The following is a 27443-nucleotide window of genomic DNA, read 5'->3' as shown; positions in this document are numbered from 1 at the left end:
TGAAAGGCTAAGTGCATTATAATACCGTGGAAACCCTTTCATTAAATTTGCACCTTCAAAGGATCTCTGAATGACTTCCCGGCCAGAAGTTCCCACACTGCAGATCCCATTTCTCCCTCTTATTCCGGGTTCGAGCCTCCCAGTGGTTGGAAAGCAGTCCCACGGAGGCAGGGGATGCAACCGCGATGCGAAAGTGCGTGGAAAGCTGCAAAGCATCCACGACACCACTTTTGGCCGTCTACCCAACACTGATTCTCCACCTACTCTCCGTTGGTCACTGGATACTTCTCTAAGCCCTCTTAAAGCTGGTGGTGCCACCTGGCCTTGTTCTAGCCAGCAAGTCCGCCAAGGAGGCCGCTGGGGGAGACTGCATTCCCTGATGAAAGGAGGAGGCCTGAGAGAGAGGAGGTTCTCGCACGATCCTGGCTGCCTGTGGACACGTTCTTGAACGATGAGATGTTTGGACCTGTGGCAGCCTTCTTGTAACCGTGAGGGCGGAATCACAGAGACATAACCTCAGCTCCCTGAGTTGTGGAGCTACCCACCTCTTTTTGCATTTTTTTTTCCAAAGAAAAGTATGGAGTGATACTGTGGTTTAAGTCACTGCTGTTTGAACAGTGCTTTGAATATCTAAAAGCATTCCTACTTGATGAAGCACTGTGCAGATAGGCTGTGATACTTAGTAATTCAGCATTAGCGGAGGTGATTAATGAGCAAATGAATATCATTGTGATTATTAACCTTGTTCGACTGCAGCCTGCAGAGTGGGAATTAAACTTTTTTAAAAATGGGGTGTGCTGCATGAAATTAAAGAAGGAGTATGGGCGTGGAATGTGAGGATACTCCATGGAGTCAACCACTTTTGACCGTTGGAGAGAGTTTAGGAAGGGACTTCTTTGGTTCACATCTGTGGCAGACACTACCACGTGGCTGATACAATGTTCATTTCCAACCCTCTTCATCCACATCCTTGCCTCCAACAGAGGCAGCGGAAGCTAAAGTCTCCATTGCCCAGCCTCCCTTGAAGTCGGAGTCGCCATGTGAGAGCGGTAGCCAATAAGATGAAAGTGGGGGATGCGGGTACCACCCCCCCCACTTCCCCTTTCTTCCCGCCTAACTCTAAAATACCTGGAGGCACAAAAGCCCTCTTTCAACCTCGAGGTGACATGGATGAAGACAAAAGCCAGCACACTAAGAAGAGTAAAGGAGTAAAGTGGTGGGAAGAGTCTGGACACTGGGCATCCTTGTCATCCTCGGGCAGCTCTTGAGTGAGGACAATCGCCCTCAGCTGTTTAGGTCCCTGTTATGAGCAGTGAGAACAGGCCGGCTGCACTATTCCAACCAACTGCGCTCTCGCAGCCCCGGAGCCAGCGCGCAGTGGAGGGGGCTCGACACAGGACACAGAGGGCCAAGCAGGGCAAAGACAGGATGGGATGGTGCCCCGGGAGAGCTGAACCTCCAGCAAATGGTGGCTGCGGTGGGCGTCCTTGTCCCCAGCATGCATGAGAGAGGGTGGGCCTTCCTGGAGACTGGGCGATAGAAACAGGAATAGTTGAGAACATAGCTTACACAACACGGCTCCTTAGGGTTGTAACTTGGAGAATTCAGAGAAGGCAGAAATCCTCGGGCATCGTAAACTGGCCCAATACAAGAAGGAGCCCCTTGAGTACAGACCAGCAAGAGAGAGATGCAGGAAGGTGTACGGTGCAAGAGAACTAGAGGATAAGGCAAAAGGCTCTAAATAGAGCCAGGGCGGAAGGATCTTCCCTGACTGCTGCTGGCTGTGGAGCTCGCCAGTTCTTGTTCCTGCGTGGATGCTCTGAGACCCCGAGAAATGCTCCCCTCGCTGAAAAACGGGCATCACGGTCTTCAATACAGAAAAGTATAAATAAACAATTTGAGATCATGCTCAGTTTCTCCTTTATGCCATTTCCTTCTGTCCTTCATTCCTAAACTACCCGTTCCCCCTTCATGTACCCTCTTTTAAGACACATTTAGCCCTGCCTGGTGGAGCTCAGTGGACTCAGTGGACCAAAGGGTCACCAGTTCGATTCCCAGTCAGGGCGCATGCCTGGGCTGCAGGCCAGGTCCCCTGTAGGGGGTGCGCGAGAGGCAACCACACATTGATGTTTCTTTCCTTCTCTTTCTCCTTCCCTTCCCCTCTCTCCAAAAACAAATAAATTAAAATATTTCAAAAATTCTTTTAAAGACATATTTAAATGGGCATCGTTATGTTATTTTTATTGCATGTGTCCATCTGTTAAACACAGGGGAAAAAATCTCTCAGGATAAGTGACCTCTCAGGTTCTTGGTCTCCATCGCCGGTGGTCTCTGAGTGACCGCTTGTATTGCTCTTAGAATGTTCCTTCTCCCATTTTTATAGAAACGTTTATCGTGGCTAGCACCACCTCCTGCTACAATAGGGTTGTTTTTTCTGTGAACTTCCTCACACGTGTTTGATGGACTCAGAGGCCTCTTGCTTGTAGAAACTGTGTGGTCCGGTTACACTTGGTTTCTAACCGTAGTGACCGCACGACCGCACTCCGCGGGAACTCTGGGGAAGCCGGGTGTGCCGTGCGCCGGCTGCCCGGGGGGCTGCTATTCGAGTTGCTCATTTAAACTTGGAGAATCACTGTGGAAATACGGAGGGCTATGTGATTTCTCTACGTAATTATTTTATGAATTAATGTAGCATGCAAATTGTAAATCAACAAATTATTCATGAGAAAAAAATGGAAAGTGAGAAATCACACTTAACATAGCGAGTACTTCACGTTGAACCATCAAAATGGAAAACGTCCATAATCCATTATGAATACCATGTATGTATCTTTTCTGCATGGCCCAGTATGCATTTTAAAGCTGCACACAATTATGTTTAATATTGAATCAGTGTTATGCTTTTGCTACTTTCAAATTTTTTTCCCTTCTAATATCGAGTCATCTCAGGCTTTTCAGTGGTATAAACACTTTCTGTTTTTTTTTTAATTCCCTAGAATATGTAAAGAGATGAGTATAGTGCTTTCTATAGAAAGATGTGGAATTTTTGCCGATAGTATTTGCCATCCATCACTCATAACTTTAAGAAATTTCAAACAGGCTTGTTTCAACGGTGTTTTAAACATCTTAAATCCTTCCCTTCTCTAGAATAAGATGCGTCGCCAGGCTCGAATATACCAATAAAATGATCTAACAGAAGAAAGCCAAAACTTAAACACTTGACTTGGCATTTTAACACTAACAGAACTCAAACACCGATGTTTGTAAAGTCCCTAATTTATATCACAGCCTCTGGGAGATGGCCCAGGGGGAATGCTTCTTCCCCAGCTCTCTGGTTTTCCTCAGGGGAAACGTTTCTCGAGTGCACCTGGCCTCTGTCCACTCGTCTGAGCACCTGGGACACTTGGAGTCTCCAGGAGAACGTGGGCTTGCGTGCGTGCTGGTCCCTGCTCTTCTGCGGTGGGCGCGTCCTCCCCACAAGGCAGGGGCACCTCTGTGACCCCAGCGAGGCCTCCCGCCCAGACCAAGCGGGGGGCGTCTACGGCTCAGAGGCTCGGTCAGCAGGCCCCCCACCGACCTCCAGCTTCCCCTGCAGGTCAGCCCTTGTCAGACCTAATTATGATCTCGGGGACTTCCCCTGCCACGTTCCCCTCCGTCCAGTCCAGGTGTGGCTGTGGAGGAAACCCGCCCCTTCCTGGCTCCACCAGAGACCACGATTCGAGCTATCACAAACTAAAAGCAAGCACACTTAGAAGTGCATTACATACTACTGTGCTGTGACTACTATGCCAGCACCCCCAGGTCCGTATGAATGGGGTCAAGGAGAAAAGGAGGCGGTGGGGGGGGGGCTAATTTTCAGCAGCGAGCGCTGCGTGGAACCGCGGAAGATTGCATCTTAAATGCTGGGCTCGGTGGCCTTGCCCGCTCGCGGGAATGTGGGGATGGAGAGAGCGCGCTCTTGGGCCAGCTGCGCCCTCAAGAGAGAGCGGCGTGTCTGTGTGTTGAAAGCTGAAGAGCACGCGGGCCTCGGCGGCCAGAAGCAGAAGATATAAAAATAGCATGAAGAGCAAGCAGCGCAGGACACCGCCCGTGTCAGCAGACGGACGTGAGGCGTGATGAGGCTGTGATAAGGGGCCGGGCTGAGGTGTGGGAGCGGAGGGAGAGGGAGGAGGAGGGGGGAGGAGGAGGAACAGGGGAGGGGATGCGGGAGGGAAGGAGGGGTGGAGACAGACACAGAGAGAGAAGACACCCCTTCTCTTTCCGGTTCTTGGTTCTGGCTTCCTTCGTGTCCAGGGACACAGGGGTATGTAGCAATGCTGTGTCTCCTACTGTGAAGGCACGGACACAGGGTACTTGCCACCTCCGGCCCGGGGTGGGAGAAAGAGGGCTGCAGTGACTCGGTTGCTGCTACGTGGGTGTTGGTGCGCCTTGAGGAATACGTTTGTGCATTCGGAAGCATTGGCGGTCCGAGGGGCATCCACTGTGCGCAGGGAGTTGCTGAGCTCTGGTTGCCAGCCCTTTATCGACTTCTCTAGAGTGATGACCCACAGTAGTGACAGGTGTGTGACATGGTGGCTTTTCTAGCTGTCTCAGGCAATTAGCCAGGCCTTCGTCTGTGCTTGGGATCGACTTATAGCTTCCTCCACCGTCGGGATCCCTAGAATGCAGTGTAATTATTTGCTCGTGAATGTGGCCCCCAAACGTGACTATTTGCTCTTGAAGAACTAGCTTTACGCCGCCGTCTGCTAAGCCCGTAGCAGGTGCTTACGTGGTAAGGCCTAAACGTTCACGGGGGTCTCCCCCTTGAGGTCTTGGCGTCTCACAGGGCCTCCCCACCCTGCAGGAAAGGTACCCACCTGAGCAAGCTCCCTGTCAGCCAGACCAGCTGCACCCCACGAGGTCCTCAGCCTAGTGGGTCACCTCCCTACTGGCTCCTGGAATTATTCAGACAAGTCAATCACATCCTCCTTGGGAACGGGGTCAGGCTGCTTCACCCTCTTGCTGCCACAGCCTCCGCTGGGCCACTCTGCTCCCGTGGGCAGCGTAGGCGTGGCCCTGCGTGATGTTCGGGGTCCTCCCTCCCCGGGCTGTGGGATAAATGGTTGATAAACTGCTGTCACCTCTTCTGTCCAGTGTCGGGTGTCAGGTGTTCAGCCATCTCGCCCTGTGTAGCTGGACAGACTTCTTCCTCCTCAACGAGGTGGGTAGGAGGCGATTGGACACGTGCTGAATAGATACTCGATTAAAGAAAAGTAATGTAAGACCCCATCACATTATTAAAAAAGACTACATTATGTATTTCTATGTTTTTCTTACAGGCACAGAATTATACAATACACTTTGGAAATATTTCCATAGAGCCACAATGGAAGGTTTGGAATGTAAAATCCTTACATATCTGGAAATCTATTAGCTAAATCAGCCACCCCTTGATTGGCAGTTAACATTTTCACTAGGTCGTCGAAATACCAATTACTTGGAAATTATTAAAATGTGGCAATATTGAAGGAGTTTTTTGGCTTTCTTGTATTTCCTAATTTTTCTCCAAATAACCCAGACTATGTTTAATTAGGCGTAGACGCCAATTATCAATTGAAGGAGCGCTTGGACCCAGGGAATGACGAAATCTAACCCACCGGACAGAACTGCTTTTGAAGAAACACGTTCGGGGCAGAGCCGGGAAGGAAAGGAGCAGTTTCTGAGGTGGAACAAGCATTTTGAAACCTCGTGAAGTCCAGCACAGTACGCATTCGCAGAGCGGGTCTGTGTTGCAGAAAGAATGTTTGTTGCAGAAAACAATCCAGGTTTGGCCTGAGGTTCTACTGGATTCCTTTCTGTTCCCTTCTGTCCTGCTGGGGTTCCCTGTCTCTTTAACACCTGTCTCGGAGCTCACACCCACGGCCGCCGAGGGCCCCGCGTTCCCGCAGGTGCCGGGAGAAGCCTGGTCTCTCACTGGGCCCCAGATCTCCCATCTCTGTCACCCCAGGCTCTCGCACCACACCCCAAGTGGCACCCCAAGTGGCAAAAGACCTCTTCTACTTTCTCTCCAAGGCCGGACCCCCCAGGTGGCAGTTCATTAAGGACTTTGAGAAGGACGGGGAAAGGGGGAGAGTTTTAGCGATGCCGAACAATCCACTTGGAGTGGAGTACTGGGCCTCCTCATCTGGAGTCCCCCAGTCCCCCCGCCCCCTACCCTCCATGGGGAGGGTCACGGGGGTCACCACCTCCTTCCTGCCTGCTGCCATTTTTCACCGCTGCTGGGTCCTTCCTGGATCCTCCTTCTGTTGCAGCTTCCTGCACCCCCAACTCTTTCGGACCCACTGAACACCTCTTTCCCAGGCTTCTCTCAGAACCGAGAGTGTCTGCTTTCTGTATCATTTGAGCATTTCGGCGCCCATTCGTCTCACAGTTGGTCACCTGTGAGGGTGTGTGTGGTCCAAGGCACCATAATGCCACCCATCCCCCCCCCCTCACAAATTTAAAAATAGAAATGTTCTCTTTTTAAGGGGATTTGGAATTTTGTCTTCCTCAAGTGTTAACTGGCTCACACATCAACCTGCTTTTTAAAAATAGAAAATGAAGTCATTTAAACTATATCGTTAGACCATGTTCCAGAGGGTCCTTCTTTACAAACAACTTTTCATCTGTTCAGCATGAGTTTTATATTGTCTTGTGAGCCTCTGAGCCAAAGTATCAGAACAAGAAGCCCACGTGACTATTGCTTTAAGAAAGAACACAAACTATACTGCTACCGTGCCTTCAAAAGAGTTAATCTTCTCCGAGAGGAGGCAGAGCCAGCTTCTGGGCGTCCTGATCACAACCCACAGGGCTCAGCAGACGAAAGACGACCGTGTGGGGAGTCGAAGACCCGACCGGAGTGTGGAAATTGCCCCCAGTCTGACTCAGATGCCCGTGCTGTTAAAACCCATTTACACCAAGGCCAGGCCTCGGCTACCCCGAGTGAGGCCTTCACCGTCATATCCGGCCACTCGGCTGGGGTGAAATGAATCAATGAACTTATTCCTCTTAGTTAGTGGTAGGCCTCAAATGAATGGTAGTGTTTGGGTTAGAATGTGCTTTTCCTGAGTGCAAAGTATTTGTTTCTTTAAACCAGAAGCCTCCTGGTGGTAGAAACGCAGCAAAAAGACTGGGCCTTCTGTTTTTCTTCTGGGTGTAAGTTGCGTGTTAGATTCCAGGCTAACCTTGTCTGACCTTTCTGTGAGTACCTCATCGGCATCCCCGCGTCTCTGCCCCTGACCCCCGACGCAGGAGCTGACTGGGTTTGCTAGAGGGGTACTGAGAAGAGGCATTAGGTCAAGAGAAGCTTAGGTTCTGTCTTGACTGGAAGCTCCCTTATGTTTTTCTTTCTTCTTTTTGTTTTTACATTTATGGCCGTTATTTCTGCCACGGTCATGCGGCCCAGTCGGGACTTAGGCATAATGCACTTACCGCTACATTTTAAGTCTTCACTTATCACCTGCTTCCCATCTAATTGTGTTGCCAGTCTTGTTGGAACTCGGATGTTGCTTGGAAAGCAAATCATTATAGTGCAGTGAAGAGAAGAGAGACCTAGTTTCCCAGATTCAAAGGAGCCTTTCAGCCTGGTGACACGGAAGACATAGAGAAATAAACATCTGGGTTTTGATTGACACTCCCTAACCTTCACGTTTCTCCATAAAGAGACAGAAACCAGAGGGCGCGCACGGCAGCAGGAGATCAAAGCTCAGCAGGAGAGGCGAGAACTGTTGGGGGCTTGGCTGAGCTGCTCGACTGTTGCCTGACCTTGGCCAAGCAGCCACGTAAAATGAGGGATCTGATCGTCCCATTCTCTCGTCTACGAAAAAGCTTCGTGGTTCTGTAATGAGGGTGATAACACGATGACCAACAGCCAATCCAGCCAGAAATCAGGACGTTCTCTGCTGTAGTGCATTAGCATGCACTACATGCTACAAACCTGCATGTGACAAACTTCTTTGGGGGGGGGTCAACAAACCCCAACGTGAATATAGCTGAAAAGTCGCACCATTTTGTCAGGGATTAAGTTTTCCCCAATTTTTAAAAAGATTTTATTTATTTATTTTCAGAGAGGGAAGGGAGGGAGAAAGAGAGAGAGAGAGAGAAACATCAATGTGCGATTGCTGGGGGCCATGGCCTGCAACCCAGGCATGTACCCTGACTGGGAATCGAACCTGCGACACTTTGGTTTTCAGCCCGCGCTCAATCCACTGAGCTACACCAGCCAGGGCACTTTTCCCCAATTTTTTGACCCTAAATGTCTTAGATGAAAATTGCACCTTAAAGTTGTAGTAACAACTGTCCAGTACTGATCAGTGATAGGACCACCTGGCCTGAAGCTTCCCAAAGGAATGAACGAATCCAAGCTATTGGTTTTGGTTCGTTTATTTCCCCGAGCCGGGTTCTGCAGCATTTCTCTTCTACCGTCTTAGAATTCATTTAGTAACCAAGAAGCCAACGTGGTGGGACCCACGACAAAAGTCTGACCTGATCCAGTCTTCTGAGATGCAGTCCGGGGTGTGACTCTTTTGCCAGCAGCACACAGAGATCAAGATGATGGTAGGGGTCATAACATAGCCTAGGAACTAAATCTACTCGTTTTTCTCTTTCTTCATTACAGTGAAAAATGGCTCTTGTTCCCCCTCTGGATATATTTTCCAGAGTTTTTTGAATTAAGCATCATCATGTTGTATAATAAAGGTAAGTACATGTGTAAGCTTTAGCATAACAACCTCCTGCCACCAAGACAGGTTGATCTGGATTTGATTTAGCTGTAGAGACACCTCTTCCAGGGGCAGGGCCTGTCATGGGTCAGAGCAGGGAGATCATGGGCAATGTCGCTGCTTTTCTCATGTTGGCCGTGTGAATCATGTAGCCTGTCTAAAACTCAGTTTGCTCATCTGTGAAGTGGGGATAGTATCTGCCCACAGTGTTATGCTCAGGACTAAGATGACACATGTAAAGTGCTCACCACGGTGCCAAGCACATAGTAACTGCTCAATAAATGGTAGCTAGCACTTTAGTAAGATTTCTCCTCTACTATCTGCCCTTCCAGTCAGGCAAGACGGAATTATTTCCGTCTACAATGTACATATGAGGATGCAGGGACTCTGAAGCTTTGCCTTGCTCCAAGCCACACGGTGCGATCACAACGCCAGCACGCATGCGCTGGACTCCTGGCCCCACCTCCGGGGCTCTTGATACACCTTACACTTTCCTCCCCTTTACATTCTAGTAGAAGTGATTGTTGGGAGTGACGGACCGACACGAGAATGCTGGATGTAATGTACTCACCTTATCCTGACCCTTCTGTGGGAGGCCTTAGGTGTAAAGAGTAAAGAATATGATAGAAAACAAACTTGAAAAGGAAGAGAAGTCCAAGTTCTGATATTTACTCCCAGACTTCATCATGAAGTAATCAAGTTTTCTCTGCCGAGAGAAATCCCTCTCATCCTTTAAGACTTGGCTCAAGAATTATTTTGGGAGTCCTTCCTCCCGGCTCCCCTCTGCATACGCAGCACACGCCCTCCCAAATACTGCGTGCGCTTCTGTAGCGCTTGTCCCTGCCTGTTTTGGTGGATTTATTGTGTGTGTGTGTGGGGGGGGGGACAGTGGCATAAATATTAGAAATACACATTCATATTTTTGTATAAAACGACTCTCCCATCTCTCTTTTCCTTATGACCTCTTTTCTACCCAAATTTAACCTTCAAACATATTTTTTTTTCTAGCCAAATGTCTCAATGCGGATGAGCATGTTAAATTAGGAGACTCAGAATCAAACGTCTACAGAGACTGGCGAAAGAGAAGAAATGGGTAAAGTAGGCCCAGGACGGGAAAAGTCAAGTGGCCTCTCTGTCTCTCATTTTCCCACTTTTGGGGGACCAACAAAAACTGATATTTTTCTAATAAAAATTGTGCTTGATAAATGGTAAGATTCAACCTCAGTATTTGTGTGTAAGTCATATGGGATGATGTGAATTGTGCCAAAATTGGAAAGTGCATGGCCAATTTGAAGGGGCAGGAGTATTTTCTTCCAAATAACTGTTGCCTTGTGGAAATCAAGGACAGTATTGATAAATAACTTCTATTTTATTTTCAAGCTAGAAATTTTAATTTTTATATAAAACCAGTTTTTACATTTTGGCTTAGATTTAGTTAAAATTCTGTGCTTGCTAAGTGAGTCATAAGTGGCTCCAGCTCGGCCAGTTTGTAGCCTCTGATTTTAATAATGGGTCAAGACTAGTATCCACATAAAACACTGGTTTGAGAGATTTTTGAGAAGAAACTTTTGCCCTAGCAACCTGGGGTTCATCTCAGAAATTCCACTGCTGAACATCCTTCTTTTGAATTAAGAAGGTGTTCTCTATTCAAAATGAGTATCTCTTAGAAAGTAACGTAATTTAAGTTAGTATTAGTGATGTGAACCTTAATATAAGTGCTAAAATTAGATTCTTTTAAACTATTGGATGGATAAGACAGGCAAAGAGAAGAAAACTGAGCAGAGCGTGTAAGATTGGAGGAACTAGCCACCCACGATAGGAAAAAGCTAAAAACCATGAGTTAGAGCCTAAAATTAAACTTCTACTCCACGATATAATTTTCAGCAGCCCTTGACCTTAAACATAATGATAGTTCCAGCAAGCAACCATTGTTCTTTTCATAAATCCTAAAACCAAAAAAAAAAAAAAAAAAGGGAGCCTGGCTGGTGTGGCTCAGTTGTTTGGAATGTCATCCAAAAGGCCACAGGTTCAATTCCAGGTCAGGGCACATATCCAGGTTGCGGGTTCAATGCGGGTTGGGAGTGCGTGCAGGAAGACAACCAATTCATGGTGTTTCACTCTTTCTTTCTCTCTCTCCCTCTTCCTCTTTCTCTAAAAAATAAAAAGAATACCCTTGGGTGAGGATAAAAATATCTTTTTTAAATGGAGACATTCTTACTTTTGATGGAATGTTCTTTGATTCATTCACAATTTTCACATGACAAGATGTGAAGAAGTGGCAAAAATTACATGTAGATGAAGTTAATATACGAAGCTCATACAAAAACCCATCATATACATTTCTTCTGACAGCTGAAGTGTTAAGTATAGAGTCCTAGTTGAAATGCATCTAGCACTGTTAACCCATTAATATTGGGTTGGCCAAAAAGTTTGTTTGTTTTTTTTCATAAGATGGCTCTAGTAGTGTTTAGTTGTCTTTAACTTTATTCAAAACAATTTCGTTAGATTGTATTGTGACAGCTGTCATATCAGCATGCATTACAAAGCTTATCAAATTGGTGAATTTTTGTGTAGCTATTTTAATATTGAGGATCGAAGAAAATACACAACATTTTTTAGCATATTAAGCTTCATTATTTCAAGAAAGGTAAAAATGCAACTGAAATGCACACACACGAAAAGATTTGTGCAGCGTATGGAGAAGGTGTCGAAAGTGGTTTGTGAAAAGTGGTTTGCTTCATGCTAGAGATTTTTTGCCGGGCGACGCTCCACGGTTGGGTAGACCAGTTGAAGCTGATAGCGATCAAATCAAGAAATCAATTGAGAACAATCAGTGTTCTACCACATGGGAAATAGCTGACATACTCCAAATATCCAAATCAATAAAGTCATTGGTGAAAATGGAAAATGTGTCTTTCGTTTTTTGGAAAAAAACCTCAACAGACTTTTTGGCCAATGCAATATTTCAGCAGAGATGGCAGGACTTTCCTATGAAGATGTGAGCCCTGTAGGGGCAGCCTTACTTCAGGGTATTTAACTTCTTAATGGAAGGGCAAAGAGAAGCCCCAAACCAGGACTGGAGAATTGAAAAAGTCAAAAAGTACAATCTTTGTCCTTGTTTTGCCTGTGACTAGTTTTGCAAGTAGATGTGACTGTGTCATTTCCTTCCCTGAAAATATTGTCTTTCCCTTACCTACTGTAGAAGAAGACAAATAGTAAATTTCCTTCTACTCTTCTAAGTCCTTCTAGCTGGTCTAATAATCAAATTGACGGGAGACAGATGAGCAGGAAAAATAACCCAATTTATCATGTATGCACATATGGGAGTTCTGCAAGAATATGGGACCAGCGGACAAATGCGGTATCTGAGGCTCACATGCCATCTTGAGCTGAGGAGAAGGGGGGTTGCGGCTTCATATTCTCCTGCAGATTGCTCAAAGGTCAATTACTTTCTAGACCTTCTTGGGTGAAGTCGGCCCCTCCCTCCATTAGATTCACTGCACAGCACTTTGATTCCTTCTGCACTAATCCCAACCTAACGACACCGATTAAGTCCCTTGTCTCAGACAGAAAATGTGGCTCCTCCAACGCCTACCAGAGTATCTGGCTCATAAAAATGCCTTCCATCAATACCTTCCAAAAAAAGAACAAAGAAAAGAAAGCATTCAAGGAAGGTGAATTTAACTTGAATTAACTTTTAGTGACCTTATATGTCAGGCATAAGTCTTTGCGTATTTTACTAAAACTTAGCTCATACTTGCATAGACTTAAGATTCGAGATCCTTAAATCCCATGCAATTTTTTTTCTTTTTTTCTCTTACCGCGCATGCGCGGCAGCACACTGTGCACATGCGCGGTTCTGGTGCTGCCGGGCTGTGGTGGCCGCCACGGGGAGCTGGGGGTGGCCCCGCGGCGCAATGGCCGAGGCCGGCGGGGAAGTCGTCGCGGTGTCCCCGTCCGGGGCTGCCAGCGGCCTCAGCAATGGGGCGGGCGCGGCCTCGGCGCAGGCCAGCAACCCGCTGTCGCGGAAGCTGCACAAGATCCTGGAGACGCGGCTGGACAACGACAAGGTAACCGGGGCTGGCGGGGTCGCGGACGGCCCGCGGGGCGGAGCCGGGCCAGGGGCGGGGTCTGGGCGGCCCCGGGTCCCTCGCCCGTCGCCCCCTGGGGAGGGGACCCCAGCCCCGCGCGCGAGGTTGCGGGGGGCGGGGAGGCCCTGGGCAGTCCTCGTATTTACAAAGGTTCCGGGATCCAGTGGTGCAGCCCCGGCCCCTCGGCCGTGTTCGGGGTCCGAGCAGGCGGGGAGGAGGGCAGAGCCCAGGGCAGGATAAGGGGGTCAGGGGTGGGAATGATCGAGCGTGAAGGTTATTTCTGACCTTTGCAATTCCAAACGGTTCCGCAGCGAGTCACCTCGTTCGGACGCTGCAATGCACAGGTCAGGGTATCCTCGTGGTGTTGCAGAAATCAGTTTCCTGTCCAGGGGTCTGAAGCTCCTTCTGCATGTTGGGGGTCGTTTCGCGGAAGCCCATGATTTGAGAACGATCTCACTGAAGTTTGGCTGGAGGTGAGGAGAACGTTTGAAAATTGATCCCGATCGTTTTCTTCTGTCATCGATTGTTTAGGAGATGTTGGAGGCTCTCAAGGCCCTTTCGACCTTTTTTGTTGAGAACAGTTTGCGGACTCGAAGGAATTTACGTGGCGATATTGAACGCAGGAGTTTAGCCATCAATGAAGAATTTGTAAGCATTTTCAAGGAGGTGAAGGAAGTATGTAAACTCTTCATTAAGCTTTTATTGAAAATGTACTCTGTGCCTGGCTCTGTGCTAAGTATTTTCATGAATTAGGTTGGCATATTTGCTGTTCATGAACCATGTTCAAATAGAAAATGTAACTACTTGCTCCAGAAGCATCCAAGTCTGTCTTTGGATGAGTATGATTTCTGAACCTGTGACTTCTACTCATACTGGTTCTTAGGACGTTGTAACATTTGTTGTAGGATATTCCCTTAGGAATTTTAGCTTCTTTAACAATTAAAAAAACCCTACATTTCTCCGAATGGTTTTCCACCAGTGATATTCCCTCACTGAATAAACTTTCCTTGGATAACCACTTCTCACTGGTGATAATTGAGATTGGGTTGCTTTAATGCATCCTATATTATAAAAGTTTCAGAATAATTAAGACGAATACTTCAATGTATAAATAATGGTTCATGGTACTCGAGTAAGCAGTCTACTCATCAGTGGGTAACAATGCTTTTTTTTTTATATTCTATTTTTTATTGTGTAATACGTTGTTATATCACATAGTAATATTACCTAGTTAGTATTTCTGTGTAAGTTCTGTGAAAGAGTTATACCTGATTCCGATGGGTACTTAATACAAACATTATTAACAGTTTGGTAGGATTTCATTGGCTGAAGGCTCATAGTCTGGAAGGTTAAAAGGAAGCCTAGTGGTGCTCACCGAGACGGGACGGAGGGTGGCGATGAGCGCATCCAGACGGTGCTCTCCAAACCCCCTTCCCACAAGGAGGCCGTCCGAGACTGTGGGGAAGGTGTCAGAAAGACTGCAGCTCCTCGAAGGGGCTTCTGCTGGCCCACCCCAGCACGGTTTGAGCGCCAGCAAGGATAACTCAGTGGACCGAAGCACGTGAAATGTGTTTAAGTCCATGAATTCACAACCATGCCGAAAACGGAACAATTTTCATTGGTTGGTTTATCTTCGGTAGATATACGGGACCAACTTATTGTTTTGAAAACTGCTGAATAAAAGGAACATTTATCCTGACTTTTGTACCAACTGTAGGAAGGGAGTAGGGGGAGAGATGACACAGAGGTGATCATGAGTTGGTAATTATTGAAATGGGGTGATCTGTACCTAGGCATTCGTATTTTCTCAACTTTTGGACATTTTTGAACATTATCCGTGATGAAAATACAATGACATACACATAAGGGGTATAGATGATAGGGCTGAGTGACCAGTTAAGTTCATGTGCGTTTGGGGGGCTGGAGGTGGAGATGGAACAATTTGCTTACGAGCCTGTCGCCCAGAAACAGCTGTTGGTGGTGTTTTATTGTACGGCCTTTCCTGCGTGCTTTTGAACAGATACATGTATTTTCCTAAAAAATGGGGAGGCATCATGTATTGTTTCATGACACTTTTCTTACCTTATACAGACATCTTTCCCTGTCAGTAAACACACACACACGTGCACATGCACAATCAGGGTTAATGTTTGCACAGATTTCTGCTGTGTGGTTGGAAAGGTCTCACACTTGCCATCTGTTGCAGGCAACTCTGTCAATTGTACTCTGACATACATTGTTGCACACTCACCCAATGAATTCCTTAGGTAAAGTCTTGGAACTTCTGAACAGAGAGGTATTAAAAAATTTAAAGTATTTGCTGTTTTTTATTGCTGCACTGTCTACAAAGAATATCCTAGTTTTTTTAATACGTCTTTTTAACACTAGCTGTTAGTTGTTTTATTCATTTCCAGTCTTAAATATCAGATCTTTTATCATGTTTTGGCAAAAAAATTCATGGGTGGAAAGTCAGGATTTGGCTGAGAGAAGAGAAACTGCTTCAGCCATGTACTTGATGGTGCCGTCTTTCTCCCCGTCAGGAGCTGGAGAGCATAAACGAAGACGTGCAGGCAATGAGCAGCTGCTGCCAAGACATGACAAGCCGCCTGCAGGTGCTGTGCAACGGCTCGGTTCCCCCCGTCCCCGGCTCAGAGCGGGCTTTCAGGGTTGTCCGATGGGCTTACAAAGTATGAGGACATCTACCACACAGTGCCCTGCAGGAAGCTGGAGTGTAAACGTTATGCTTTTTTTTTTAACTATACATACTTTGTACTTCTTTTTTTTTTTTAAAGATTTTATTTATTTTTTAGAGAGGGAAGGGAGGGAGAAAGAGAGAGAGACAGAGAGAAACATCAATGTGCGGTTGCTGGGGGCGGTGGCCTGCAACCCAGGCATGTGCCCTGACTGGGAATCGAACCTGCGACACTTTGGTTCCCAGCCGGCGCTCAATCCACTGAGCTACGCCAGCCAGGGCTGCTTTGTATTTCTTTGGGTGATGGTTTATGAATATTGTTAACTCCAGAAGCCTTTATATTTTGATCTCACTGGTAGAGAGCTCACTGTGTAGAATTTTGATAAACCTTCCCTATAAATATCCCATAAATCCAGCAGAAATGAGTTGAGGAAACATGATGCTCTAAAAAAACTGTGCAAGGCAAGACAGGGAGGGGAGGTGGAGCTTTGGAGCGGAGTGACACTGGGAAAGATAAGCCCTTGCAGCAGTCACTGGGTTTCAAGGGCAGTGATCTCAGAAGAGTACTTGGGGGGCTGCCGTGTTCAGCTCCCTTCATCAGAAGTTCATGATCTGCTGAACTATCTCGGTTCGAATCTGTTCTCTTAAAAACTCCGGCTGTTTGCTGGCACTCTTGGCTGCAGGGAACTCAGGTCCATCATGGCTTCAGGAGAGAGGGGCGGGGCTGTGACTCTCTGGAGGGAGGTGGGTAAGTCAGGAGCACAGAACGTTCCTTTCACCGTCTGGATGAGGTCTTGGAGGGCCCAGACCTCGGGGGTGGTGGCTGGCCGGGTGGGGTGGTGTTTGTAGACCTGTTTCAGTTACGACTCGGGTGCTTCAGAGACGTTTGAGTCTGGAGTGTGACCTCCTTTGCCGTCAGCCTGAACTCCAGTGAGTGTTACTGTTCGTTTTTTGAAGTGTAACAGCATTGACATGTACTGATACTAGATATGTTCATAATTTTAGGCAGCAAAGGAGCAGACTCAAGACTTAATAGTCAAAACCACGAAGCTTCAAGCTGAAAGGTAAGTTTCTCCTTGTGTAGTCGCTCTTCATTAATTTGAAGATTAAATGGAGAGAAAATGATAGATAAAACCAAATCAAAGTTAAAATAATAAAAAACCTGATTCAAAATTGATACAACATATAAGGTTCTGAGCTATTGTCCAAGGGTAAAACAAACATAAAACAGTGGCTTAGGAACAGTTAACTTGATGTTGAGGTTAAGGGATTATTCCTTTTTTGGTACTGTTGACTGTAGAATTAAAAAAAATGTTCACTTTTAAAAATGTAGATATTTTTAGATTTCTTATGATTTTTTTTACAATGACTTATTTTTTTTAACTGACTCATATTCTCTGATACAATCGAAAGTTAATGGTATCGATTCTTCTTGGAGTAGTTGACAAGTAGGCACACTCATGTTTGTTCACTGGTTAGATGTGTGAGTGGAGGTGAGTACAGTACAGACGTGTGTGTTACAGTCTCTTGTTTCCTGTTGGTTTGATTGTCTCTCTTTTCCAGTCAAACTTGAGCGCCTTGAGAACAATTTCAATTTCTTACTCTCCTTGTGTCTCCTGTGCCTAACACATAGATTCAATAAAAAATTTTTGAGTGGATGAATACGGAATGCGACTATTTTAACATCAGGAAGGACATAAAGTAAAAATGGAAAAACAAGCATTGTGGTGGAGCTTTTAACATATATGGGTGTCCAAGTGCAATATTAGAACATTGTGCTTGGAATCCTATTTTCTCAAAACTGTTAAATAGTTTTGGCTATTTTATTATTTTTTTAACAAATAAGGATTTATTTTTATCTCCTAAAAAGACATTTGGAGCTTAAGGTATATAATATTGTTAAAAACAACCAACTGTAATATCGTTCTGATTCAAATAAACCAAAGGTGGAAAAAATGATCAAGAAAATTTGAAACCGACCAGATAATTGGCCATGTGAAGAGATGCTGGAACTTACTGAGCAGCAGCAGCTATTCTGTGACCATGAGGTGAAAAGCGTGACAGAAGGGCCGAGAGAACCCCAGCGACGTTGGCCTGCTGTACTTGAACTGCCGACGTTCGTTCTGCAGCTCAGGCCACTGCGTTAACATGTAGGCAGGATGTCGGGACTGACCTCATCCCATGCCAGTTCCGTGTAGGTAGTTCACGCAGAGCGGTGTGGAGGCCGGGGGAGTGGGCGGTGAGCATCTGAACTCCAGAGAGCAGGGCATCAGGTAGGAGAGTGGGAGGAAGCGACCGCAGTGATGGCCACACATGCCTAAAAAAAGGACACTTACGCAACTGTAATTGAAAGATAAAAAAAGATAACCAATTTTAAAGGACGCTTCTGTTCTTAATAAGATTAAACATTATAAGAAATGAACCACACCTCGAATTTTTGCCATTTTTCTAAAGTTTAAAAATTTCAATTACAGTTGGCATACGTTATTATTATATTAGTTTCAGGTGTACACCCAAGTGATTATTAGACATTCTAGCTTGCCAAGTGATTATCCCAGTAAAATCGTCACTCTGACAGCACACATAGTTACTAGAGTGTTACTGACTGTGTTCCCTGAGCCGTTCTTTACGTCCCGTGACGGTTCCGTGACTGCCGACGTGTTCTTTGTCCCTTCATCTTTCTCACCCCCCCGCCCCCTCCCATCCCGCAGCCACCGAAACGTCCTTTGTGTCTGTGAGTCTGTTTCTGTTCTGATTGTTTGTCTACTTTGTTTTATAGAGTCAGTTGTTGATAGGTTTATATTTCTTGCCATTTCATTGCTCATATTTTTTATCTTTTTTTCCTTCTTCATGTAATACCGGTTTGGTGGTGATGAACTCGTTTAGCTTCTTCTTGTCCGGGAAGCTCTTTATCTGTCACCGCCCGGCCAGCCTCCAGCCGCAGTCCCTTCCGCCTTCCCTGCCCTGTCCTTGCTCTGGTGTCGCCACCGCTGTGTGCCCTTCGGGGCGTTAGCGTGGGCTTCCAGGGACAGGCCGCGGCGGCCTGGGCGCCTCTGCTTTCCCGTGAGAGTTTCTGGGGTTCGGTTCCCTTGGCCTTTCCTCTTTCCTGTCTGGAAGGGGCTGCTGGGACTGGACGCCACTGCCAGCTGGACAGTCCCCTCCAGAACGCCATGGGGGGCTGCAGGGTGGGCTGGAGCAAAGGCCCCTGACCCCTGGGGCCTGCCCTCTGCCCTTCGAGCTTCATGCCTGGCCGGTGACACGCCCCTGGGTGCACCCAGATTTGCTCTCTCTCCCTATTTATTTGATAAAAAACCCAGTTAACACATTAATGTGACGTTAAGAAATTTAAAAAGGAGTATTAGCGAAACCTGTTAAGGTGAATTTTCATAATCAGCAGTATGATGATTAGGGACATAGGCCATTTAAATCTGTATAGATTTAATTAGGTGGTTTAAGTTACCATTTGATATAAACAGAACATTACTGCCACCTGGAGGAATTTTCCTTTTCAGTTTTTATCTCATTCTGCAGGACGTTTGACTCTGGATTTAAAACCTCACAACGGGAGAGTACAAACAAAACACAGATAACGGATACATTGTAATGTCTCTACAAATAGTGTTAATACTTAGGTCTTTGTTCAGTCTCTTCCGGGCGTTACTAGACCGCAGAACATTGCCGCCTTGGGAATACTGCTGGCGGAGCACGTGCAGCGTTATCTCTGTCCCTGCAAATCTGTGCTCTGGAATCCAGGGGTGGCGAGGGCCCTGCCGGCAGCTTGCACCCCTCCCCGGCCCTCAGAGGGTCGCCCCTCGCAGGTCGCATTCCCCAGTACAGGTGCCTTTCCCTAATTTACAATTCGTCCCTAGAGGTCGTGTTCAGTTGATATATTTAAAAAAACGTTTTTTATTACCACAGTATGCAGAAAAAGCCGGCAAGACACAAGTGGAGAAGTGACTTTATAGATTTATGAGGAATTAGTCAATTGACTTCTGTCTCTAACCTAAAATAAAAGCAAAACAAAAAACAATGGACCTGATGCTTGGTGGTTGTGTCCTCCATGTGAAAACCTCAAAGGCTTAGGAACGTTTAATGCCTGAGAGGAAAACAGCCGAGAGTGGGCATGTTCCTCTGCAGTAGGACAACCTTACGGTCACAAGGTGAACGATTCAGGTGCCTCTGAGTGGCCGAGAGCTTGTAACGTAGGGACCGTTTGCGAACGAACTACGTCTTCGTAATCACTAACTCCTCTCACCGTGCGCAAGTTCCTGGTGGAACGCCATCCTCTAATTTTGTCACCTGCGCGCCTGATGCGCTCCCAGGGTCGGAGGCAGACGTGAGACTCTGGAAGACGCTGAGAATCCTTCACACCTTTGCTCTAAAGTTACGACGTCAGAGACGTGATTGTTTTCAAGCTGTGCCCGTGCACAGTGTGCGTGATTTTTATTGCTTGTTTCCGTTGTTATTACAGTCAGAGGTTAGAAATAAGAGCGCAAGTTGCCGATGCTTTCCTGGCCAAGTTCCAGCTCACTGCGGAAGAAATGAGCCTCCTCCGGGGTGCGAGAGACGGACCCATCACCGAGGTACCCTGCTTGGGTTTCAGTCACTTACCGTGTAGCAGGTGTGGGTGCTGGGGAGAAAAGTAAGACGCTTTATTTTACCATCAAAAGAAGTATTTTCGAATTTGGAAATTAAGACGCACGTTGTAAATTACTTCAGGGTTCTATTTTTTTCAAAGCAGTGTGTGTACTTTTTAAAAAGAAGCCAGAGAACCAGGTTTGTAAAGAAAACCCGCATCTGCCCCTGCCCTCCTCCCTCCGTCCTTCGCCAGCCCTTTTCAGCCGTGTTACTGCTGCTTTTGTAAACTCTGCGTTCTGGATCCGTGGTTAAAAAGAATGAGCTGTTAATGTATTGGGAACGGAAAGGCAGTAAGTCCCCCCAGCAAACACATTTAAAGATCACTAGTAGTTGTTTTTCTTTTTACTTTTTAAAAATTGGTCAGTGACAGCTTCCCCCCATTTCCTCCCATTTCCCCCCATTGCTCTCCCCACTGTTAGTTGTTTGTACTAAATTCAGTGCTTTTCTCTTCTTATCCTGGGGACAGGGGCTGTACAAGATAGTAAATCAATCATAAAAGTCAACTATACGTTCTTCCATTAAGAAATACACTTTAGTGACCCGTGTTACCTATTTTCTGTTGATTTCCTGTCCTGGGATACGGGGACTCCGCCCCCACCAGCCCCCTCTCAGACACCCACAGTCTCTTCCCATCATGCCTTGCTGTCCAGTGACGTGGCGTTTTCTGTCTGCAGGACGGTGACGTCACAATGGTGACACGTCCTTCACTGTATACCTTTTCGTCTTTCCTGGAATTAGGAATTCCTTAGTTTTTCATCTAGTTAATTTTTAACCCACACCATTCTTTCCAAACTGCCACAACTATAACACCGCTCAAAATGCTGGGACACAGGGAAGCATTTTGTTTGTTTATTTTTTCACTTGGAAGACGTTCAGTTTTTCCAGGAAGGAATCTTTCCTTCCCCTGCCTGGGAGGAGCTGTGTGGAGAGCCCTTGAGGTGGGGGCGGGGCTCCCCAGCAGCTGTGACAGCTGTCGCTGTGATCCTGCATTCTGGGCTGGAATGTGACCTGCACCTGTGCCTGCACCTGCGTGGAGGGAGTGGGGGAGGGGGGAGGATGGGCAGGGACCTCACTCTCCGGTATTCGCTGCCCTTGTCGTGTGAGGCACTTACTTCCCACATTTCAGATATTTGACATCTCGCCTTTTCTCCACTCGGTAGAAATAACAAACAGTATCAGAGGAGATGTTTTTTTATTTAAGCTTTATTCATCAAAGGAAAGTAGCACATTCACTGTTTCTGGGTTTGGAACACTGCGTGGCTGTCTGGAAACTGGGGCTCCAGTTAGGTTTTCCTGAAGTGGAAACAGGGCGGAGTCCAGCCGCTGTCGGTGCTTACGTGTTCAGTGGGCATCTTCTGTGCACCCAGCTTTGCCGTCTGCTCCTGGGTGTGAGGGCAACAGCCGGTGTATGAAAGATGTGTAAAACATCACCTTTACTGATGAGAAAGCAGCGCTTAATTAAGTCATAAGATGTGTGAAACATAGCATATTTTTATGTTGTAATTTTTAGATTTGGGGTTCTCTCATGCTAGACTGCATTTGCTAAGGACAGGGGTTTTTTAAATTTAAATTTTGTGTCCCTGGCAGCCAGCACACAATTTGGCATATAGTAGACATTGAACTAATGTTCATTTTAAAATTCGAATCAATATATTACACTTTATATAAAAATTTAGAGAAAGTTGAGAACAGTATAGAAAATATTAGAATAGATGAAAGTATGTTTTTCCTTTGAACTGATACTTCATTTTAGCGTAACGTACTTTTACCTGAAAACACGGACATCTTAAAGGTGCACTCTTAATTTTAAAGGATTTCTTCAAGGCATTGGGAAGAGTAAAACAGATCCATAATGATGTCAAGGTTCTCCTGCGTACAAACCAGCAAACAGCAGGGTGAGTAACTGTTTCAGTTCGCAGTTGCCTTGCCTCTGACAGTTCCGAAATGTAAAGACATCCCGGGTTCTTTCCGAAAACGTCTGATCTTGACGTGTCTTTGGGTAAGGAGGGGGTGACAGCTGGGTGTGCTGCGAGTAAAACAGCCGTTGGGTAGCAGCGGAGTGATACTAGTAAAATTTGACATTTGTTGAATTATAAAAAGCAGAGAGATCATTTTGTACAATGGTAAAAAGCTAACACGATGTCACCACGTCCTTCTGTAATTAAAGGGGTAACCAGGTCCTTAGACGTGGGCGGTGGCTGCCAGGTGAGGTCACACTGTATTCCCGCCTGTTCTCGCCGCAGGCTGGAGATCATGGAGCAGATGGCGTTGCTGCAGGAGACGGCCTACGAGCGGCTGTACCGCTGGGCTCAGAGTGAGTGTGTCTTTCGGGTGGTCCGGGCGTGGGCGGTCCGGGCGCGTGAGTGTCTGCGTCCGAGTTCGTTATCTTGCTTGGTCTTGATTTCCTATCATACTTTGACTTTAGTCATCAAACGTATTTCTGGCCCTGGCTGGCGTGGCTCAGTGGAGCGGGGGCCAGTCCGCACACCCACAGGTCCCCGGGTCGACGGGGTTGCGGGCCCTGCAGGTCCCCGGCTGGGGCGGGGGGGGGGGGGCCGTGCACGGGGCAGCTGACCCCTGTGTCTCTCGCGCATCCCTGTTTCTCTCCCTCGCTTTCTCCCTCCCTTCACTCTCTCTAAAAATAAATAAATAAAACCTTTAAAAAAAGTTTTTGAAAGGAAAAACAAACGTTACGTTTGAACATACTGTCTCTATGTTTGTATTGTGAACACCTACTACCAGTCAGCGGTATGTTGATTAAGGATGGAAATGAAAAAAATAGGCCAGTGTTTCTAGGTTGTTCTGTCTAATCTGGATTAGATTAAAGTTGATTAGACATGTCTTGTTATTTATACACATCTGTTATAAATGGTGAAACAACTTTCCACTGTTAGTGGGACAAGTTGCCACAGGCTGGATGGTGCAAACAGCACCAGCTGACCCTCCTGCAGCACAGTGGGCGGGAAGTCCACCTGGGTTCTCCCCGCACTGGCACAGAAGTGCTGGCCGGGCTCCCTCTCTGCTGAGGCCCCGGGGAGGGACCCGTCTCCTCGCTCAGCTCACTCGCAGTGTGGGGCTCCGTGAGCCCCTCCAGCCTGCGGCTCTGGGGTTGGGCGTGCCCGCCGGCTGCCAGGGAGGGCTCGCCCCCAGCTTGCTGCACGGGCTGCCTGCAGGCCTTGGCTCTAGAGCCGGCATGGGAGGGCGGAGGCACTCTCGCTGCGAGTGGCTCCGGACTCGTCTCCATCTGCATCTCCGAGTCAGGCTCCCGCCAGCCTCTTCCACTGTCACGTCCGGTGTGGGTCCCGTGGGCCCCCTTAGGTGATCCGGGAAAGTTGCCCCGTTGGGAGGTCTGTCACCCGGGTTGCATCTGCAGAGCCTCTTTGCCGTGTAAGGCGGCCCACTCCCAGGCTCCGGGGACGAAGGCTCTCTGGCGGGCCAGTACTTTGCACTCCACGCATGGTTCAGGTGCTTTAGTTTTGTTTCAGCGTATTTCAGTAAGTGCACAGAATTGCCTGTTAACACCAAGGGAACAGGCGCACAGATACTTTCGTAGGTGTTACCGGCTGACTGCTGGGAGGGGGTGGGGTTCAACCCAGGCAGCCAGCAACCCTGCGCTGCGCTGCTCGTCTGGGTCTGACGGCTCACTCTTTGCCTCCAGGACGGGTTTCTTTTCCCACCTCTCCTGTCTGTGTGCACTGTCTGTTCCTCCTGGGGACGTCGTCTCTTTCTGTGTGTTATCTACAAGTCCTGCCTCGGTCTTCAAAGCTGAGCCCAGGTTCTGTGTTTTCTTGGACTCTCCATGACGACGTTGAATCACAGTGACTCTCCCCCGTCTCAGAGCGCTCACAGTTGGAAACATTTATTGGGCGTGCAGTCATTTACTGCTCTGTCATTACCCTGTGCATGCGCATGTCTTTGCTGCCCAGGTAGACTTCTCCCTCAAAGGCAAGGCCATGGCCTCCGATTGCCTTGCGCCCCCATGACCTCTGATCTGGCGGCTCCAGACTGCGGGCCCTTGACGCCCGGGAGCTGTCAGGCGCCTCCGCTCTCGGGCGTGGGGGTCCGTGGAGATGATGTGCACCCGTGCTGGAACCACAGCGCGGGCGTGAGGTCCGCCTGCACCGAAGGTCGGGGACTCCCGAACAGGCGTGAGGTTCTCTGGGCGCAGTGGGCTCTTAATGAGCATAGCGGAATAAAGAAGCTTTGGCGTAGGGGCTTTTGCAAGTTTAAAATCCAAACTTTTAAAATTACAATCCCACCGCTCTCTCTGAGGTGTGCACACGCACGTTTTCGGCACGCTGTGCGTGCAGATGGCCCGCCGGGGAAGGAGCTGGTGGTGTGTTTGTGATTCACACTCCCCCCCACCCCCCCGCTGCCTCAGACACCCCCAGTGCATGGCAGTGTTCAGTGGATGGCTTCTCACTGATCGGTCTTTTAGAAACGCAGTTTTTAAAATAATAATAAAGTAGAAGTTTGGGGTGTGCCAGGCAGCCTGTGTGGTCCTTGGAAGTTACACAACCACGTAAGCTAAAATCTTCTGTTTGGTCGGCAGCAGGAACCGGTTCTTGGTAGACATGTTCTCTGGGTTTTCCCACGCAACTTTTTAAAGCGTTACTTGCTGTGGAGCTTAGACCGGGGGTGTGCGGCAGAGCTGGCCGGGACCTGACTTGGGCCTCACGGGCTGTGGTGTTCGCTGTCCCCAGGTGAATGCCGAGCGCTGACCCAGGAGTCCTGCGACATCTCCCCGGCGGTGACGCGGGCCATGGAGGCCCTGCAGGACCGGCCCGTCCTGTACAAGTTGGTGACTTCTCCTAACTAACAAAAGAAAGCTCTGCTTTTGCTTTGATAATTCACGTGGGCTTTGGGTGTTATTAAATGCAGTAGTTTGAGCAGTGTTTACGATAACCTGCAGTGATATTTCATACTATGTGTTTATATCTCGTATTCTGTGTGTCCGTCAGTGCTAGTGTGAGTGTGTCGGCCTCTATTCTGCGGTCGCAAGGCCACCATGGAGGGGAGGCCAGAGGGTCCCTGCAGGCAGACCGCCCCTTACACTCAGGGAGGGGCTGACAGCGCTCCCCAGTCTGCCACCTCGTTAGCTGCCCTGGCGTTGTCAGTGCACTGGGGGCAGGTGGAGGGCTGAGAGAGCAAGAGCGTTTCAACTGTGCCGACAGGGTTCCAGAAAAGCGTGGGTGCGGGGTCTTCGACCCCGTGAGTCAGGCCAGCCCGCAGCTGTGTGGTCATGCTCGGGACGGGAACCTGCGCATGATTAGCTGACTGACGTTGGTGAGTGCAGCATCGCCCACCGATTCGTGTTTACTCACAAGGTGGATGTCTTCTTAAAGACAACGCCTTTGTGTGTTTCGGACATTTGAAAAGGTCAGCTGACTTCCTCCGTGTGAGTAGGTTCTCACTGAATTTTGATGTTTGATCCGCACTCGGAAAGGAGCCACGCTGGGCAGTGGCGTGCAGGGTGGGCGCCGAGGCGGCGTTTTGGCAGGCCTCTGCACCTTCCCAGGCGGCTGTGCCCTTGGCTGTGACAGGGGCGTAAGAGCGGTGCCTGTATTACAGGGCCCTGATGGAGCTGAAACTAGATTTTCCACATGGAGTGTTCAGCACAGTGCTTTGCTTGTCTCTAAATATTAGCTGTTACTTCTACTTTGAAAAGAGGTAAACTCCTGTGAAAGCTGTCCACCAGGGAGGAGTGTGTCTAGGGTGGCCGCCAGGCAGAGCTTGGGCGGAACCGTAACCGAGAGGAAAGAAGGGTGATCTCTATGGGCACGTGCCGGTGGGACAGGCAAGGGAAGGCGGGTGGGGAAGGACGGGTTCAAGGCCGGTCGGTTACCACGAGCTGGATGCCGAGGAAGAGGAAATCAGCTTTTCGTTAAGTAATTGTGTGTTTTCAGAGTGGTGGACTCTTTCAGTTTGGCAAAAATGTAATGTGTTGTGTGAACCACCAGAGGGCACTGCATGAACCTTGTTCAAGTGAAGTGTCGTAGCTCCACTGGGTCTCAGACACACGCAGGCGTCCTGTGTAAGGAGAATGCCAGTTACTAAAGTCCTCAGGGGAGGTGGCCATACTCGGTGGTTGTTGGCTAGTGTATGACTGGAGGGCCGGTGCATTTGTAACTTTTGATAAATCAAGTTAGAAATTTCTTTACAAAAGAAATTCCCCGTGATGGATCCCAGGTCCCAGCCTCCTTCCTACGAGGAGTGAAAAGACGTGCCCGTGGGTTGAATTTTCATTGCGATAAATTATTAGTTCCAGTTTTTTGCTGTTTACAAACGGTACTGCTTGAGAGAGTTGCAGACACAGGCTTTAGATGCCTTGCGTGTTGTAGACCCCGCGTGCACGCGCGAGTGGTGGGATGCAGGTGGCAGGGAGACAGCCCGCCGGGCCTCCTGTCGCCTGCCCCCGCAGGTACACCCTGGATGAGTTTGGCACGGCCAGAAGGAGCACCGTGGTCCGCGGGTTCATCGACGCGCTGACCAGAGGGGGCCCGGGAGGCACGCCCAGGCCCATCGAGATGCACTCCCACGACCCTCTGAGGTACGGCCCTCGGGCGGAGTCACAGCCCTGGGTGGTTTTGGAAGGAGGCCCTCGCTGACGCGTGCTTTTCCCACCAGGTACGTGGGGGACATGCTGGCGTGGCTGCACCAGGCGACCGCGTCTGAAAAGGAGCACCTGGAAGCCCTCCTAAAGCACGTGACCACGCAAGGTGGGCCCCCCGGTGTCGTGGCTGACGCCTAAACGCAGGACACGGCACGGACGTGTCTGTCTCTGCACCTGCCCTTGACTCGTCCCGGAGGCAGCTTTTCAGGCCTGCGAGGCGCAGGGGCCCCCTGCCCGGTCTCCCTCCGCCAGCGTCCCCGGGTCTGCCCGTGAGCCGGCCCTCCGCCCCTTCACCCTTCCTGGCGCACAGCCCTTCACTCCTCCGTGGTGGCCCCTGACGACCTTCCCATCAGGCTCAGGCCCCTCTGTGTCACGCGCAGGACGCTGCCCCAGCGCACACTGTCCTCCCAGGCCCTCCACGCCGCTTACTGTGAGGGCGACAGGCGGTGTCACCTGCACTTCAGCGGGGAGGGGACAGGCTGCAGGCTTGCTGGGGGTCCTCACGCTGCTAGTTCTTTCATTCGCACTGCTCACCCCCCTTTTCATGGTCACGTGGCAGTGTGAAAGTGTTTTTGAATCATTACCTATGTTCTAACTGTACTTACAACATTAGCTTTTCTTTCAAGGAGGAAAGACGACTTACACCTTTGTGTAAGTTGCTTACACTTTCG

General features: G+C 48.4%; 1 protein-coding gene across 1 annotated transcript in view; it reads left to right on the top strand.

Annotated features, from left to right (window-relative positions):
* Nucleotides 1–12588: 12588 nt before the first annotated feature.
* Nucleotides 12589–27443, top strand: part of COG6 (component of oligomeric golgi complex 6) — a 30027-nt gene continuing 15172 nt past the window's right edge. The window contains exons 1-10 of the mRNA XM_045839167.1: nt 12589–12808; nt 13361–13504; nt 15370–15441; nt 16527–16585; nt 19993–20104; nt 21972–22054; nt 22403–22473; nt 24863–24956; nt 26581–26709; nt 26787–26878. Of these exons, the coding sequence (XP_045695123.1) occupies nt 12656–12808; nt 13361–13504; nt 15370–15441; nt 16527–16585; nt 19993–20104; nt 21972–22054; nt 22403–22473; nt 24863–24956; nt 26581–26709; nt 26787–26878 (1009 nt within the window). The 5' untranslated portion in view covers nt 12589–12655. The remainder of the gene's footprint in view (nt 12809–13360; nt 13505–15369; nt 15442–16526; nt 16586–19992; nt 20105–21971; nt 22055–22402; nt 22474–24862; nt 24957–26580; nt 26710–26786; nt 26879–27443) is intronic.

This window comes from Phyllostomus hastatus, unplaced genomic scaffold (assembly GCF_019186645.2).
Source record: "Phyllostomus hastatus isolate PE091 unplaced genomic scaffold, TTU_PhHast_1.1 phas_contig_29, whole genome shotgun sequence".
NCBI lineage: Eukaryota > Metazoa > Chordata > Mammalia > Chiroptera > Phyllostomidae > Phyllostomus > Phyllostomus hastatus.
Note: the sequence above shows the minus strand (reverse complement) of the source record. Positions and strands in the feature narration are given on the sequence as shown.